The 18,766-nt window shown below is 44.8% G+C and overlaps 1 protein-coding gene across 2 annotated transcripts in view; it reads right to left on the reverse strand.

Moving 5' to 3' along the window:
- The window catches only part of GPATCH2 (G-patch domain containing 2), a 203,736-nt gene that overhangs the window by 60,827 nt on the left and 124,143 nt on the right, over positions 1–18,766 (reverse strand). For both annotated transcript variants that reach the window (XM_068232903.1, XM_068232902.1), the window contains exon 8: positions 7,836–7,900. In XM_068232903.1, coding sequence (XP_068089004.1) covers positions 7,836–7,900 — 65 coding nt within the window. The remainder of the gene's footprint in view (positions 1–7,835; positions 7,901–18,766) is intronic.

Below are 18,766 nucleotides of genomic sequence, written 5' to 3' on the forward strand. Positions count from 1 at the left end.
AGGGGTAAGTGAAGTGTAGTGTAGCAGGATTTAGTGTAGATGGGCAGTGTAGCTTAGCTAGAGATAGTTTTGAGGGGGTTAAAGGTCCATAAGACGCCCCTGCACCATAGACGCACACAGGGGTTTAGTTTATTTTTTTCCCCTAATTTTTGCCCTCTAAATCTAGGTGCGTCTTATATGCAGGAGCGTCTTATATTCTGAAAAAAACGGTAATTATACATGAACTTAGAAATATTTGCATCATTGATCCTCCATACTGCTGACATCAAAAGTGAGTACACCCCTAAGTGAAATCAAAATTGTGCCCAAACTGCCAATATTTGCGTGCTGCCATTATTCTCAGCACTACTTTAACGGTCTTGGGCATGGAGTTCACTAGAGCTTCACAGGTTGCCACTGGAATCCTCTTCCAATCTTCCATGAAAAAGCTGGTAGATGTTCGAGACCTTGTGGTCCTCCATCTTCCGCCTGAGGATCCCCCAGAGATACGCAATAGGATTTAGGTTTGGAGACATGCATTGCCAGTCCTGAGCTCTTCCTTGGAACTTAATTGCTTTTTGAGGACTTTATGTGTCGGAAGTGTGAATCATTAACCTGGAGTAAACGGGGACTATTCACTTCTTGCCCATATAGCAATATCTACGCAAATTGGATCTGAGGCTATTGCCAACATACATCTAAGGAACATTGCAACTGCAATTGGAATAACTCCCGGGAGTATACCACCTGAGTGTGTGGGATGAATGTGAGTGCAGTGTGAGTGACATGGCCGGCTATGTATGCCAGGTTAATATACACTCCTAGGCTCGGTTTTATGGGGTTAATGGGGGATTTTGTATGCAGAAATTTAAATAAATTATATGTGTTTATAGTAGACTGAGTGATACAGTTATTTGGTCCATTACTGTGAACCCATGCCATGCATTTGAGTGAACCTAACTTGCCTAATCTCCATGCTTCATCCGGTGACTGACTAAGCATTACCTTGTACTAACACTGTGCTGTGTGATCTGGTTTTCTTGTATTCCTGTATTGTCATATTGCTGTATGTCACCCCTAAATATTGTCTGTAACCTAAATTAATGTTCAGCGCTGCGTAATATGTTGGCGCTTTATAAATACAATAAATAAATAGTTAGTAAAGTGTAGTGTAGTTTGGGTTGGATGCAGGGGTTAGTTAGTGAAGTGTAGTGTAGTTTGGGTTGGATGCAGGGGTTGGTTAGTTAGTGAAGTGTAGTGTAGTTTGGGTTGGATGCAGGGGTTAGTGAAGTGTAGTGTAGTTTGGGTTGGATGCAGGGGTTAGTTAGTTAAGTGTAGTGTAGTTTGGGTTGGCTGCAGGGGTTAGTTAGTGAAGTGTAGTGTAGTTTGGGTTGGCTGCAGGGGTCAGTTAGGGAAGTGTAGTTGGTGGTGGTAGCAGGGGTTAGTGAAGTAAAGTGTTGGTGGGTGCAGCAGGGGTAAGTGAAGTGTAGTGTAGCAGGATTTAGTGTAGATGGGCAGTGTAGCTTAGCTAGAGATAGTTTTGAGGGGGTTAAAGGTCCATAAGACGCCCCTGCACCATAGACGCACACAGGGGTTTAGTTTATTTTTTTCCCCTAATTTTTGCCCTCTAAATCTAGGTGCGTCTTATATGCAGGAGCGTCTTATATTCTGAAAAAAACGGTAATTATACATGAACTTAGAAATATTTGCATCTCATTGATCCTCCATACTGCTGACATCAAAAGTGAGTACACCCCTAAGTGAAATCAAAATTGTGCCCAAACTGCCAATATTTGCGTGCTGCCATTATTCTCAGCACTACTTTAACGGTCTTGGGCATGGAGTTCACTAGAGCTTCACAGGTTGCCACTGGAATCCTCTTCCAATCTTCCATGAAAAAGCTGGTAGATGTTCGAGACCTTGTGGTCCTCCATCTTCCGCCTGAGGATCCCCCAGAGATACGCAATAGGATTTAGGTTTGGAGACATGCATTGCCAGTCCAGCATCTTTACCGTCGGTTTCTTTAGCAAGGCGGTGGTCGTCTGAGGAGTGTTTAGGGGTTATTATCATCATGTTGGAACACTGACCTACGGCTCAGTTTCCCAATGGAGGGGATCATGCTCTGTTTTAGTAAGTCGCCTTACATATTGTCATTCATGTCTCCCAACAACCATGCAGACCAAATAAAGTTGAAGCGAAATCGGGAGCCCAATATAGTGTAGTATGTCAAAATTGATTGGATAAATGAAACAGTGAGATGGTAATACTCACAAACATGGGTTACCACCTAGGTAACCACTCATTAGGCAGGTGAGGAGATTAGACCTGTCCTCACTCAGGATTAAGAAGTCGCTCTCTGTAGATAGGAAGAAAGGGGGTAGATCACCCCTCCACCTGGGGTGGACTCAAATATATTGGTAGGTGAACAGAGGCGCCAGAAGGATAAAAGTACATACAATTTTTAAAAAATTGCTGGGAGGAAGTGGTGGACTCGCCTCCGTTAAAGCAGACACAAAGGACTGTAAATATATAGGTATACACATTTATTGAAAATACCTCAAAGATGCAAAGCGTTTCGCAGGCACAGCCCACTTCTTCAGGCAATAAGCAGGGGATAAACAACAGCAATTCAGTTATAGCAAGCAGAGCGCCTCTGGGAAGGCGCTCTGCTTGCTATAACTGAATTGCTGCTTTAACGAAGGCGAGTCCACCACTTCCTCCAAGCAATTTTTTAAACATTTTATGTACTTTTATCCTTCTGGCGCCTCTGTTCACCTATCAATATATGCAGACCAAATGGATGCAGTGTGTGCCGTATGGTCTGACTACTGAGAGGCTGACCCCTCGCCCCTTCAACCTTTGCAGCAATGGATATGAAGCCGAGTACATTCACTCATCGTCTTTGGTTAATTATGGTGATAGCTGTTCTCCGTGGAACCTGTCCTGTTAAACCACTCAACGGTCTTGTCCACCCTGCTACAGCTCCGTTTCAGGGTGGTGGCAATTTTCTTATAGCCTTATAGCCTAGGCCATATTTACGTAGATCAGATCCTCAGACAGTTCTCTGCCATGACGTGCCATGTTGAACTTCCAGTAACCAGTATAAGAGTGATAACACCAAATTTAACACAATCACCTTGTAATTCTAATGAGTAACATGACCCTGGGAAGGGAAAATGTCTAATTGGGCAGAATGTTGACCTTCTTCATTCTGGGGTGGACTCACTTTTTGTTGCCAGCGGTTTAGACATTATTGGTTGTGTATACGCACTTCTGTAAGATACTGTATATATACATACAGGGAAGAAATTGACATTACTTCACTTTCCAAAACATTCCCGATAAAATTCAGAATTTTTCGGACGTCAATAGATTCGCTATTGGTCGACATCCAATGCGTTCCATCACAGCTTGGACAGATAAGAAGTCCTGATGAATGTCAAATTTTCAACATATTTTTCTAATATGATTATGAAGAAAATATGTTCAATAATCCATTATAGAGCTCTCCTTGACAAAGGTCACGAAACGGTGATTATTTAACTGCGGAGACTCTTCAAACGTCAGAGAGAAAGAGGGAGAGAGAGAGAGTGAAGCCTTTGGGCTAATTTAATAAGCAAAGTGGGAAGAATGTAGAATGCGCTGTAACCCATAGCAACTATTCACATCATTCATCAGTTCAGAGCAATAGGAAACAATAAAAAGTAATTACTAGCTTCAGGTTACAACGGTTTCCACGTTTCATCCATCTACAGTGAGGTCCATAAATATTTGGACAGTGATTTTTTTTTTCTAATTTTGGCTTTGTACATTACTACAATGAATTTCAAAGAAAACCTGAACAGTGTAAAATTGTATAAAATAAACTCATGGTGTACCTGCAAATGAATATTACATACTTACCTCGCTGTCCGTTCCTCTCAGAAGCTCACCAATTTCTTCTTACAATGATTTCACAAGATTTTGTCAGAACTGAAATACATCCGTTGCTGTCAGTTATAACTGAAAGGAAAACTGATGCGCAAGGTAATGTCCATGTTTCCCTATGGCTCAAGTGGGCGATATTACAGTTTAACAGTGTGCTGACCACTTATCTGCTTAATTGACAATGACATAAAAACAGACTCGTCCACACCTGCCCATGAAATAGCCCTTGAGTCAATTTTGTCCAATTACTTTTGAGCCCCTGAAATGGAGGGATTGTGTTTCAAAAATGCTTTAGTTACCTCACATTTTTATGCAATTGTTTTGCTCACCCCACTCAAATAAAGCTGAAAGTCCGCGCTTCAGCTGCGTTGTTTCATTTAAAGTTCATTTTGGTAGGAACCAAAATTAGAAAAAAGTTGTCTCTGTCCAAGTATGTATGGACCTAACTGAATAGTCCTGGATCTCAGTATATGGTGCACACCCCCCCCCCCCCCCCCCCAAGGTGCACTTGTGGTAAGCTTGGGAAATGGTCGTGGAACTTTTTTCAGTCAATTCATAATAGTACGTTTTGATATGAAAGAAATGATAAATTATACACAGAAAAATATGGATAGGTATTTTTTTAGTTTGCCAAAAGCATAAGGATTGTTTGGTAAGCATTCACGCACAATCATTGAAGTATGCCTAATAGATATCTACATGTTAAGGGAAGAGATGGTCGGATGTAGTCACCCCTTAAAAATGTGACTTTTGGCTAAAGTTATATTTTTACACAGGAAGAGGCAGGCTTTTTTCAATGTTTCATCTAATTACCTCCCAATATTCTCTCCTCTTAAAGGGAAGGTTTGCACAGATTACAAAAAACAAACTGCACTTACTTGGGGCTTCTTCCAGCTCCTGGTAGTTGATCGGTGCCCTCGCCGCAGCTGCTCTCCCTCCCGGCGGCCAGCGATGAAGAAGCTGACCTCGCCAGGTCGGCTTCTGTGCGCTCCACGGCAGGGGGTCACCTCGTGTAGAGACGTCATCGGGTCTCTACTGTGCAGGCGCAAAACTACTGTGCCTGCGCAGTAGAGACCCGATGATGTCACGTACATCAAGTGACCCGCGCCGTGGAGCGCACATGACGCCGACCCGGAAGCCGACCTGGCGAGGTCGGCTTCTTCACCGCTGGACACCGGGAGACCCAGGAGCTGCTACGAGGGTACAGATCAACTACCAGGAGCTGAAAGAAGCCCCAGGTAAGTGCCGTTTGCTTTTTATATAATGCGCGGATCTTCCTTTTAAGGGAAGTAAATTGGCGGGAAAGAGGAGGGAACATCACAGCAGGCCCGCCTCTTCCTGTCTGAAAATTTTAGCCTAAGTCAAATTTTTCAAGGAATGATTACAGCAAACTAGGAGGAAAAAGGAGAGGAACGGACAACGCACAGAGATATGTGGATCTAGCATGGACATACCTCTATTTTGTCTTGGGTCAGGTGTCACCTCTGAAAAAACTGAAGAGGCAGACTAATGCTGAGAAGCACGTAGCTCCACCCACTTCTGGATTACAGTGTACCAGAGTCGAAGCTTGGGTACAAAATCACATGGTTACCTAAGACAGAAGCCTCTGGATCCTAATGAGGCTTCCCTCGCTGTCCTCTGGTCCCCCTCCAAAGTTTACCGACAAGGACTTGTTTGTAATCTGATCGGACCGTGTTCTTCTTTAGACATGAGAGCGTCTGTACTGCGCCTGCATGAGTTCCAGAAGAGGAGTGGGGCCCTGATCAGCTGGAGGGTCCTGGGCTTCAGCTTCACTTGCACTTTACTCATTTTTTTTTCTTAAAGGACAACTGAAGCGAGAGGTATATGGAGGCTGCCCAATTTATTTCCTTTTAGGCAATACCAGGTGCCTGGCAGCCCTGCTGATCCCCTGCGTCTAATACTTTCAGCCATAGCCCCTGAACAAGCATGCGGCAGATCAGGTGTTTCTGACATTATTGTCAGATCTGCACAAGATTAGCTGCATGCTTGTTTCTGGTGTAATTCAGACACTACTGCAGCCAAATAGGCCAGCAGGGTTGCCAGGCAACTGGTATTGTTTAAAAGGAAACAAATATGGCAGCCTCCATTTCCCTCTCGCTCCAGGTGTCCTTTGAACCTGTGCGTATTGCCCAAAGTTAAACTTCTGATAAGCAGTGACAGGCTGCAGTTCTGTGTCTGGGAAATCAGCCGCCTGGATGACAAAATATGATGTCAGCCGCCTTCGTACCCACACCCAATCCTCATCAGCATAAATAGTCAAGAAGATGCTAACTATGCAGGCTTGCATGCAAATTGTATGCAGCTTGAAACTGGGCCAATCAAAAATGGTCAGGGAGAGCATGTGATTGGCTCACTTTCAGGCTGTATAATATTTGCATTACATTTGCATGCAACCTGAAATGATTACGTCCCATTGACCACCCTCCACTTATCAGAGCCAACTGCTGGAAAGCTTTATAACAACATACTGATACAATACGCTAATGTGAACGCTAATGTGGATATAGGGAATGCTGTAGATGTGATATACTTGGACTTTGCAAAGGCCTTCGACGCTGTTCCCCACAAACATCTGGTGCAAAAGCTGAGGCTGCAAGGACTGGGGAAGAGTCTGTGTGCATGGATAGGTAACTGGCTAATGGACAGAAAACAAAGAGTTGTGGTCAATGAATCGTACTCAAAATGGGAGACTGTTAGCAGTGGGGTCCCACAGGGGTCTGTACTGGGTCCAGTGCTCTTCAATGTATTTATTAATGACCTAGTAGATGCAGTAGTGAGCAATGTTGCTATTTTTGCAGATGATACAAAATTGTGCAGAATCATCAACTCTCAGGAAGATAGTGTCATATTGCAGCAGGATCTGGATAGGATGGCTATATGGGCACATAAATGGCAGGTGAAATTCAATGTTGACAAATGTAAAGTCATGCATTTTGGACGTACTAATGGCCTAGCACCATACAAAATAAGTGGGATACAGTTGGGGACATCAAACTTGGAGAAGGACTTAGGAGTACTCATCGACAACAAGTTAAATAATCGTACTCAATGCCAAGCCGCTGCAGCTAAAGCTAATAAAATTTTGGGATGCATTAAAAGGGAAATAAAAACTCGAGATGCTAGCATAATATTGCCCCGTTTAACTCTCTAGTAAGGCCACATCTGGAATATGGAATTCAGTTCTGGGCACCACATTACAGGAAAGGTATTGCAGTTTTAGAGCAGGTGCAGAGACGAGCAACAAAATCCATACGTGGTATGGAAGGTCTCGCTTACCAAGAAAGGTTAGATAAACTGGGTTTATTTTGTCTAGAGAAAAGACGCCTTAGAGGGGATCTAATTAACATGTATAAATACATCAGAGGGCAATATAATAGCTTGGCGGATGAGCTTTTTGTCCCTAGGCCTTCTCAAAAGACTAGAGGACATGATATGCGCATGGAGGAAAAACGTTTTAGCCATTTATTTAGGAAAGGGTTTTTACAGTGAGAGCGATTAAGATGTGGAATGCATTGCCACAGGAAGTCGTTATGGCAAATTCTATACCTGCATTTAAAGGGGGCTTAGATGCTTTCGTTGCGTTGAAAGACATCCATGGCTACAATTACTAGGTAATGCCTAATGATGTTGATCCAGGGAATTTATCTGATTGCCATCTGGAGTCGGGAAGGAATTTTTTCCCTTTTGGGGCTAATTGGACCATGCCTTGTAAGGGTTTTTCGCCTTCCTCTGGATCAACAGGGATATGTGAGGGAGCAGGCTGGAGTTGTACTTTATACTGATTGAACTCGATGGACGTATGTCTTTTTTCAACCCAAATAACTATGTAACTATGTAATACACGTGCACAAAATAAGGCTGATCTGCTCACATACTGTCAGGTCTATAAGGAGAATATTCTGGCTCACCTGCTGGCTGTCTTCACTGAGCAGCTTTTCTTGTGTCCGCGGTCTGACCGGGAATCTCGTAAATGCTGCAGAGAGAAGAATATATAAACTGTTCACATAAAGTACTTTTCTTAAAAGAATAGAGCTGCGTCAAAACAACTGTGCACACCAAGGCTGTGGAGTCGGAGATGAGGCGTATGTTTTTTGTACCGACTTCACAGCCCACTCACAGGCTAGGAGTGCTCTGCGCATGCATACGACGCAGTTGTGACATCATGCACCTGCGCAGAGAGCTTGTGGGCGTGCTATCAAGGCCGTGTACAGCCGGGCCAGCACCAGTGCACTAATGCCCGACCCCGAAAGTGGCTGCGGGGGACATTTGTGGGCGAAAAAAAGCTGACTGAGAACAGGGGAGCGGTGGGTGCGAGGGCTACACATGCCTGCTACCCCCGTTTTTTTACTGTATGGTTCAAGCTCTGGTATCCTTTAAAGGAAACATCAGATGTTTTAAAGAGACTCTGTAACAACATTTTCAGCCTTATTTCTTCTATCGTATAGGTTCCTATACCTGTTCTAATGTGGTCTGGATTACTGCAGCCTTTTCTAGTAGCACTGTCTCTGTAATATATCTAATCTTCTTTTCTTTGTCAAGCTTTGTCGACCCAGACAGGAATGCACTGTCTCTGCTGTGATAGGGAGAAGTTCTGCACGCCCCCTCCAAGCCCCTTGCAGGCTCTGTGTGTATGCTTTGTTTATCCCTAACAGACAAGTCTCTGCTCTCAATTTCAGCTTGTCTGAGGGGGGAGGGAGCTGCCCATGCTGAGAAACTGTGAGAGTCCCTGACTGGTGTGCAGAAAATTTACTATGCAATAAAAACTTGTAGTATACTGTAACATGAGATATATATATATATATATACACGTACTTCACTTTCTTGTTAGCGGCCATGTTTTTTTGTTTGTAAACACTGCCTAAAACTGGTGATTAAAGGCCAGGATCACAGCGGGGAGCGGCAAAGATGGATTCAGGAGATCACATCGACTCAATTGGTTTGTTTTTTATTGTACAAATCGGACAGTACAGATTCTCTTTAACAAAAAGTAGATCTACTTACCTGGGGCTTTTTCCAGCCCCTGGCAGCTTATGGGTTCCTCACCGCAGTTCCGCTCACAGACGGTGTCCTGGGATTACCTCCTTTGCTGCTGTCGACCGGTCGAGGTCGGCGGTTTCTGCGCCTGCGCAAGCATGTGGCCGCACCGTCTGCGCAGAACGCTCCCAGCTACGTGAACACGCTTTTGAGCGGTGTGGTCGCAACGCTTGCATAGGCACAGAAGCCGCTGACCTCGCCGGGTCAGCATCGGCAGCAGAGGGGAGACCGTCTGGGAGTGGAGCTGCGGCAAGGGATACATAGGCTGCCAGGGGTTGGAGGACGCCCCAGGTGAGTAGATCTACTTTTTATTAAACGCCTAATATTTCCTTGAAAGAACACATCCGAGCGGATTTAACAAAAAAAAAAAAATTACTTACCCGAGGCTTCTTTCAGCCCCTGGAAGCCGATATGCCCCTCCCCGCAGCTCTGCTTCCAGCCGCTGGCCCGGGGGTCCCCTCCAATGCAGATGCTGACGCGCATCTATTGTGCCTGCGCGACAGCCACTGTTGGTCGCACTGACGTAATCTGGAGTGCTCTGCGCAGGCACAGAACTACTGCGTCTGCGCAGTACACTCCAGACTGCGTCAGCGCGACCCAGAGGGGCTCTGGCACAGGTGCAGTAGATGCTTACCTGGCGAGGTCGGCATCTGCCCGGGAGGGTTCCTGGAGCCACCAGAGCTGCGACGAGGGCACAGGTCGGCAGCCAGGGGCTGACAGAAGCCTCGGGTAACTAAATCTTTTTTTATTACTAGCTTCGGACCTTCCCTTTAAGAGTGAAGGTTCAGATTATTCCCAATGCACCCCCCCCCCCCAAACTGGTTCTGCATATTTTGGGGGGCATAACTGCTCGTATAGGAATGATCAGACACCTTTATTTCTGAATCATTTTATCCTAAAGTAAGTTGATTCAGGGTTGATCTTCGAATCACGACGATTCATCAATCTCGGTTTATTTTCATAGAAAAAGATGTTAAAAGAAAACTGTGTGTCCCAAAGACGAGAAGATGACATTTTATCGGCGGTGATATCGGAGATGGCGCAGTGCTCGGGTACCTGGAGGACACAGCGGTGTCACATTGTCCCGTGTCACATAGTCAATCCTTCCCGTCACATTAACAATCAAACTCAAGGACATCTGTTGCTGGTGACGTTTTCCTGATAGTGACCGGCTAAATGAATGTTCTTCAGGCTACGGTTACTGGGGAGGGGGCTTCATTATCATTCTAAATAACTGATGGGCTAGCCGATATTCGTTTGTACCAATTGTACATAGAAGTCAATAGAAGTATTGTCAGAGGACTTTCCAAACAATATGACCCTGTGGTCACCAGCGGAGAAAGTTGAAAGTTTAGGCCCCTCTCCACACAGTACTATTTCTGCAGAGGCTCCTTGGTCAAATAAATCCCCTTTAACCACCTTGGTGGTTATCCCGAGCCAGGGTCGGAGTGGAAAACCGCAGCTAAGAGTGGAATCCCGACCTCTGCTCGGGGTAGCCTCCAGAGGCGATATGCAGACCAATGCGCGCAGCAGGAGTATTTCTACATACCGCCTGGGGAGGTATGCCATTCTTCTTCCTCTCCTCCGAAGCTCTGCTTCCTGTTGGTGAGATCTCCGACTGTCGTTTAGATTTGCAGTGCCACCCGGAGGATGGAGGCTTAACTGTAGCGCTGGAGCCAGGGAGGTGAATGATTGTTGGGCTGCTGTAGATCTCCCTGGCAGCATGATTTTTTTTCCAGGTTTTAGGGTCTGAAAGGGTGCAAAAAAATTGCACCACTTTTAGACCCTAAAATCTGGAAAGAATCAGAACGCCAAGGGAGTTAAAGGGAACCAAGCACCACTTTTCTTTTCCTGGTTTCTAATAGCTATAGGAGCTTCCATGTTCCCCACTCCCCTTCTAGCTGCCCAGAATGTATCCAGGGAAGGTGTGAAAATAGCATCTGTGACTTCTGTAAACTCTTTGAAGTACAGTGTTTCATCTAACCCCCCAGCTGAGCTTTTATTTGCTCTCTACTAATGTGTGCTATAAAACAATTACATCAGCCCTTTATGCCTGAAGCTTCTGCAGTCAGGCCTAGGAAGTAGGAGGAAGTAGGGCAATAAATGTCTCTGCTAAACTTTTAAATGTAAAAAGAAGTAAAATGTTTTTTTTTTATTAATGAGTCACATTGTTGGCAAGCATATTTAATGTGCTATTGAGATGGCCTGGGTGCTAAAAATAATGATCAGTTCACTTTAAAGTCGATCTCAACTCTTGCACAGGGCACAAGGAAAACAGAGAGAAGTGCACCCTGTGTGTTTTTAGATATAAGAGCCTGGCTAATTCTCCCTCATCTGCAGGTAATCACAAGTGTAATTTGATCTCTCAGTTGTGTCAGAACAGAAATTCGGAAGGCCTCGGCAGACACAGCTAATATGTAAACACAGGATGTTAACCCTTCACCTGCTTCAATGACAGCAGGAAGTAGACACACTGCACATTTATTGCAGAAGTTCAGTTAACTGTAACAAAGAAATGTTTTTCTTTAAAGGTTATTATACTGTTTTTCTTTTAGAGCAGAGAGGAAGTTCCGAATTCAGGTCCGCTTTAAAAAGCCAGAAAAAAGTTATTATTAAATCCGGTTTTATTTTGGTTATCCCTAACCTTATACAGAGAAGGAATGGAAATCAAAGCAGAACAACGTAGAAAACTTATAGACCTTAAACTATTGTTCACTGGGGGGCTCAAGTCTAACTATCACTGGCCAGAAGGCACATTTTTATGGTTTTTATTGACTGGATGAAGCGGGAAATGACAGAGAAACATGTTGTCTGAGCCTACTTTGTGCAATAAACTCTTGAACGTTCAGCTGAGTTAGAATGACTGCTTTGTCTGCTCTGAGATCGACGGGAGAGGTAAGCCAACCATTCCTCTCCTTTTTATTATATTTTTCGGTGCCTCCATCTATTAACCACTTATTCCGTTTGTGGCAGTATATCTATGCCCTGCAGGACTTCAGTTCTTGCCCAGGGGCGTATATATTCGCCCATTGCAGTGAACGGCCGACATGCACGTTCCAACACGGGTTCTAATAGTCGCTAAATATCTAGGATTTAAGGGAATGGGAACACAGTTCCCATCCACCGATCTAAGTGTCCGTGATCAATGAACTCCGGAATCAGTGAGATGCTGGGGTCATTGATAAAATGAAAGTAACAAACACACGCATTACTTCCTGTTAGCATACTAACAGTAGGCACAGGAACATACAGCGTGGGGACATCTTGTAGCCAAATAGTACAATTACACCTACATGCATTTTTGTTTTTATTACTACATATCCCATTAATATTAACCCCATACCTTCCTCATTCTCGCATAGTTTCCAAAACTAAAACATTTGTATTAAAAAATTACATTTAAAAAAAATACATAAATAGTTACCTAACTTTTTTTTAATATCTAGGTCATGCGGGTATATTACTGTTATTTTTGCAAATAAGGGCTTGTAATTAGTGATGGAAGCAAAGCGGAAAAAAATACACATTTATTTCCAAATAAAATATTGTCGCCATACATTGTACGAGTGAAATATTTCAAACCTTGCAATAATCAGGACAAATGGGCAAACAAAATGTGGGGATTTTATCCACAGTAGAACGTTTTATTTTAAGAACATAATGGGTGAAAATTAAGAAATAATGAATTTTTCCCATTTTTTCTCATTATTCCTGTTAAAATGCATTTAGATTAGAACAAAATAATTGTTAGCAAAAGGTACCACCCAAAGAAAGCTTAATTGGTAACTAAAAAAAAGAATATATAGATGATTTTGTTGTTATAAGTGGCTATAAAGTTATTGACAAACGAATGAGAGCAGCACTGACAGGTGAAAATTGCTCTGGTACAGAAGAGGAAAAACCCCTTAGTAGGGAAGTGGTAATAGTTACTTATCACACCTCTGTTTTAGTATAGTTCTTACCTACGGGACCCACCTAACTACTGGGAGCGCAACCCTCTAGGACCCTCGGAAGCCCGAATGGGGGCGCAAACTCCTCCGTAAATATGAATCTCTTTACAAACATATTTTAACCTGGTGTTTCCACGTACTGCAATATTGGCTCTTGGTGTCCTCTCTGTCCACGGCTTGCCTTGGCCCACTCCTATTCAAGCATAAATGTTTGCCTAGATATGTGTAGGTTCTCAGTACTGCCATGTTGTCTGTGTAGAACCCCTTTAGTTATTAACCGCTTGAGGTTCTTGGACGTTAATTTCGCATCCACAAATAAAAGCCACCTGCAGATTTGTACGTGTGCAGCCCCATCGCTAACGCTTGTGCACGTATGCACACCTGCTCAAAGACTTAATGGTTGCTGCTATAGCAAATAGCAGCAATCATTCAGTAAAAGTTAGAAAAACAAGTTTGGAAACTTCCAGTAAAGCATCATCTGCGTACCTATCCTACTAACCCCTAGTGTCATCTGTACTTAGCCTTGGGATGCGTACACACACGCTGCATTGAGACGCATTTGTACAGCATCGGGGCCCCTAAACTGTTACACTAATGCCAATTATCAAACTTCTTTAATGCCATTTTTAGTTTTGTTTTCCATCTGAACAAATAGAGCTTTCTTTTGATACCATCTAATTACCGTATTTGCTGCAGTATAAGACGCACTTTTTCTCCCCCCAAAAAAGGGGACAATAAGTCCCTGCGTCCCTGACTTACAAACGCCTGCTAATAGGAACCACCGACCCACTACCAAGACGGGGATTCTCTGCATGTGTCTCCCCTTCTGTCCCCAGTGTGCCAGCTTTCAGCGCACCCACCCCGTGTCTTCTGCTCCTTTGTGTAAGTGTAGCGGCTGGCTTACTTAATACATGGCCACACACAGTGGCGGGTCTGTCAGTAATGCAGCCGCTCCGTGGAGGACTTGGAGGTCAGGACACCATCAGCCGGGTAGTCACTATTGCTGGCTGCTGCCGGGAGAGCAAGCCGACTCGCTCCGCTGTTGGCTGCAGAACAGGAATAAGGGACACCAGATCTTCCCGGCTCCTGTATCTATGTGGATGAACCACGTGGGCATCCACACCGCCGCTGCCAAGGGAACTGGAGGATGCCGCATTTAAAAGGTACAGAGGCCGCTCCACCGCCACGGAAGGTCTGATGCTGCCACAGCTTCCTGCACACTCACAGGCCATCAGATGCTGCTGCAGCTGCTGCCTGCACACTCCTCCAACTAACCAAACCGGACCATTTTGCCTGGAACCACCATCTTCCTCTGGGCTAGGCTACCCATGCAGAAGACCTGGCTGCCACCATCTGCCTCACTGCACTCCATCAAGCTGCACTCCACCATCTACAGAGCCAGCACAGGACTCCCCTTAGCTGCAGGTCTAACGCAGGACCAGCCCAGCATGGAAGTGCACCACAGGAGCCATGCATCGACCTCAGCCACTTCTTCGGACAGCACAATCCCTAACTTCAGGCAGCAGTCTCCGCAGCAGACGTAATCCAGATGAAACAAGCTAGAGGGACACTAACCAGTCACTAATCGATTAGGTTATGCAGCAATCCTAAGGGGACTCTTATCACTGGCCATTCAACTCCTCTCTCCTTCTTCCTCTTCTTTCCTCTCCTCTGTCTCTCTCCTAGGGTTAGACTGGGGGGCATCTGATTCAAAGTATCGCTGCAGAAGCGTTTTGAGTGCCTCCGACGGCAGCGAATTACCCACTGGTCCTTCTCCAGGGTTCATCTTTTATTTATGCTTCTGTCCATGCTTTAATTTCTATGCCTGAGTTGCACTGTTCTTACTGTATGTATCTACTGTATATAGCAGCATATGCTGAATGTATCTACTACTGTATGTACCATTACCGACCCTGTTGTGCCAAAACCAATTCCGGGTACAACTCACGTTGTACTTGGCGAAATAAAATTTGATTCCGATTCACTACACGATACATACATAGACATAGGACTATAGTAGGGATTAGATTGTGAGCCCCTCTGAGGGATAGTTACGTGTCAAGACAATATACAGTAGAATCTCTTTATAGTAAACTCTAAGGGACTAGAAAAAGTAGTTTGCTATATCAGAATTGGTCATACATTGTATATTTATACAGACGCATTTGCTTACTATCTCCAGAGGTTTACTAAACCAGAGATTTTTCTATAACGAGATTCTAATGTACTCTGTACAGCACTGCAGAAGATGTGAGCTCTATATAAATACTATAAATAATATTAATGTGTAAAAGGGGGTTTAACAAATAATTAGAATTTTTCTTTTTACCCAAAATAGTGAATTGATTTAATTGGTGAACAAATCCACAAAAATAAAAATGAAAACAAATAAATATAGTAATAATAAATGTGTCTGTGGTCATGTGACTCTCAGAGAGGAGACAGTTAACACAGCAGGAGATAAAGGCGAGATGGAAGGCGATACGCGACAGACGGTAAGCAGACCGCGCCGCGCATATTATACGGCGGCCCCGTCAGATGAGACGCCGGACACCTTTATCTCGGACGCAATGAAGGATTGCCCTTCCACACTCCGAATTTAAAACACTCCAAAATGTCAGGATTAAATATACAAAAGTATAATGGATTGATTTATGAGAATACAGTGCACTCCACTGGCCATGAATGTAAAGGACACACAGCTCTGAATATGATCAGTGCCTGACCGCACACTCATGTGCTCCTCTCATCTGTACACACAACAATACTCACCTGCTTCCTTCCGCTCTGTACAGGCAGACTGACCAGTCATCGGACTTACAGGCGGGCTTACAGATAGGCTGGACAAATTAAAGTGGACCTGAACTCAGAACTCGTCTCTGCTCTAAAAGATGCACTACAGCATAATAACCTTTAAACAAAAAAACATGTATTTCTTACGGCTGATACAAATAGTAAAATACATTTGCACAGTGTCTACTTCCTGATTCATGGAAGCAGACTTATTGCTTACAGCCTGTGCTTTCTAATGGGCTTATCTGCCATAGGCAGTCATGTGACACAGGGGAGGATCAAATTACAACTTGTGATTAGACACAAACGAGGGGGAATTAGACAGGCTAAACTCTCTAAATACATACAGGGTGCATTTCTCTAAGTTTTCTTTCTGTCCCGTGCAATAGTTCAGGTCCACTTTAAAGGGCCGCTATTGCGAAAAACTGTAATATCTAAAATACATGTAAACACATACAAATGAGAAGTATGTATCTTCCAGAGTAAAATGAGCTATAAATTACTTTTCTCCCATCTTGCTGTCACTTACAGTAGGTAGTAGAAATCTGACAGAACCGACAGGATTTGGTCTAGTCCATCTCTTCATGGGGGATTCTCAGCATGGCCTTTATTCTTTATGAAGACACACCATGTAAAGGATTTATATAAAAATGCTGGCCAGCCTCCCTGCACACTTGTTTAGCAGTTGGACAGAGCAACTGCCACTCATTAAGGGCTTGGTCATGGTCACACCACACTAGCAGCGTTTTCAGCCTTTTTCAAGCACAGACGATTTTTTAAATCGCCCACAAAACGTGGTGCAATGAATCTCTATGAGAAGGTACATATCAGCGCAGTTCGTGCGCTGTGCGTGCAGCAAAGCGGTGCCTGGACCATTTTTGGGACGTTTTGCTATAATGGAAGGTATAGGAAGAGCGATAAACACTCACAAAACCGCTTTATGCTGTGATTGCGTTCGTGTTTTTGAGAATAAATACATTGGGCCTGATTCACAAAGCGGTGCAAAGTGTTTGCACGCTGGTGAAAAGCCCTTTATCACGCCAAAACTCAGTTTAGGCATGATAAGAAGAAACTCGCGCGAATTTTCCGCGTGCAAACTTTTGCGCGGCGCACGGTGCAGTGCGCGCGATGTGCCCATTAAACCCTATGGGCGCTGCGTGCGGAGTTGCGCAATTGCGCGCGATAAAGAGCTCAAAGCGGTGCTAACTCAGCGGTGCAAAGCTTATCACGCCTAAAGTCTTTTATCACCGCTTTGTGAATCAGGCCCATTGTATTTATTCTTTTCTGTGTCAAAGAGTTCACTTCCTGACTTGTGGCAGGGAGGGAATGACAAAACCGCTCTGGAAAAGCGCTTTTACCAGAAACGAAGCTCGCAGTGGAGCGCCGGGAGAACCCTCACAAAAAACACAAAACGCTTGTGTTTTCGATTTTAGGTGTGAATAAGGTCTAGGTGCTTTTAAAACTAAAGAAAACCATGAAAATCCCCCACAAGGAGATGGGCTAGTCCAAATCCTGTCAGTTCTGTCTACTACCTACTAAAAGTAACAGCAAGATAGGAGAAAAGTAATTTAAGGCTCATTTGACTCTGGAAGAAATGTACTTCTTATTTGTCTGTGTTTACAAGTATTTTAAATTTTGAAATGTTCCCGATAGTGGTCTTTTAAGAAGTACCTGAGGTGGGAGAAGTTACACATACATGTAAAATGTCTACGATCCCCAGACACTGCATGGCCCCTTTCCGTGCCCTGGTCTCCCCTCTATGATGCCGCTGTAGATCCTGCTGACAGCTCTGACTGGGTCCAGTCAGAGAGGGGCGCATGCGCTGCCCACTCCATGCACCCTCGCGGATCATGCTTACAAATGGCTGTGCAGAGCAGCCGCAGGTGAGAGCATCCTGGACATGCTTAGTTTAGATACATTTGGAAACTTGCGTACCCATGACGCTCCCAGTGATGGCTGCTGCACACAGCCATGCAGGCGCATGCACAAACAGGGATGGTTTCTGTGTGATTGTTGAAGATGCACACATTATTTTTCATGTGCACAAATCCTCGGTGCCAGGGAAAAACGAGAAGACACTTGTGGAAAATCGCAACGCAAATAAGGCTTTAGCGTGCCTAGACTGCATTACTGTCTAGATGTGGATAAAGCCAAGCTTAAACTCACCATACCTTTACATTGTGATCTATAGAGAGGGGGTGTGAGAGAGGCTGCCACTTACCCTCCCTCCTAGATTCCTTTATGGCAAACCTATTAACCACTCTGTCACAGTTTTGACATTTTAGATATGTCCCTATTTAACCTCCTTGCCGGTTATCCCGAGCTGAGCTCGGGGTAAAGCGCGCAGGAGGATTGCTCAGGCCTCGCTGGGCTTTTTATTGCATGCAGCTAGCACTTTGCTAGCTGCGTGCATAACTTGATCGCCGCCACCCGTCGCGCCCCCCCCCCCCCCCAGACCCCTGCGCAGCCTGGCCAATCAGTGCAAGGCAGCGCTGAGGGGTGGATCAGGATTCCCTCTGATGTCCCGACGTCATTGCGATCGTCGCCATGGCGACGGGGGAAGCCATGCAGGAAATCTCGTTCTGAACGGGATTTCCTGCTTGCGCTGATCGCCGAAGGCGATCGGAGTGGGTGGGGGGGATGCCGCTGCTCAGCGGCTATCATGTAGCTTGCGCTAGGCTAGCTACCTGTACATGATTTTAAAAAAAATAAAAAAATAAAAGTGCTGCGCTGCCCCCTTGCTGCAATGAGATAGGGACTGTAGGTTCGTTCTTAACCTGAATCCGTTCTTAAGTCAGAACACTGTGTCATCTCTGCCCCCCTCTGTGTCTCCTTAGGTCTCCCTTGTGCCACCTTATATCGCCCTTATGCCTCCTATATCCAGCTGTACCTCCCCGATGTGCCTCTTGTGCCCCCCCCCCCCCCGTTCCTTGAGCAAAGTAGGCGTAGCGGAAGCCGCTTCAGCGATGTCTCACCTGTTCCAAGGCTGCGTAACCTCTGATCGTGCTGCATGGAAACTGCGCAGCCCACGCATGGCGGCAGATCGCTGTGCGTTTGTAAGT

Source organism: Hyperolius riggenbachi, chromosome 4, assembly GCF_040937935.1.
Source record: "Hyperolius riggenbachi isolate aHypRig1 chromosome 4, aHypRig1.pri, whole genome shotgun sequence".
Classification (NCBI taxonomy): domain Eukaryota; kingdom Metazoa; phylum Chordata; class Amphibia; order Anura; family Hyperoliidae; genus Hyperolius; species Hyperolius riggenbachi.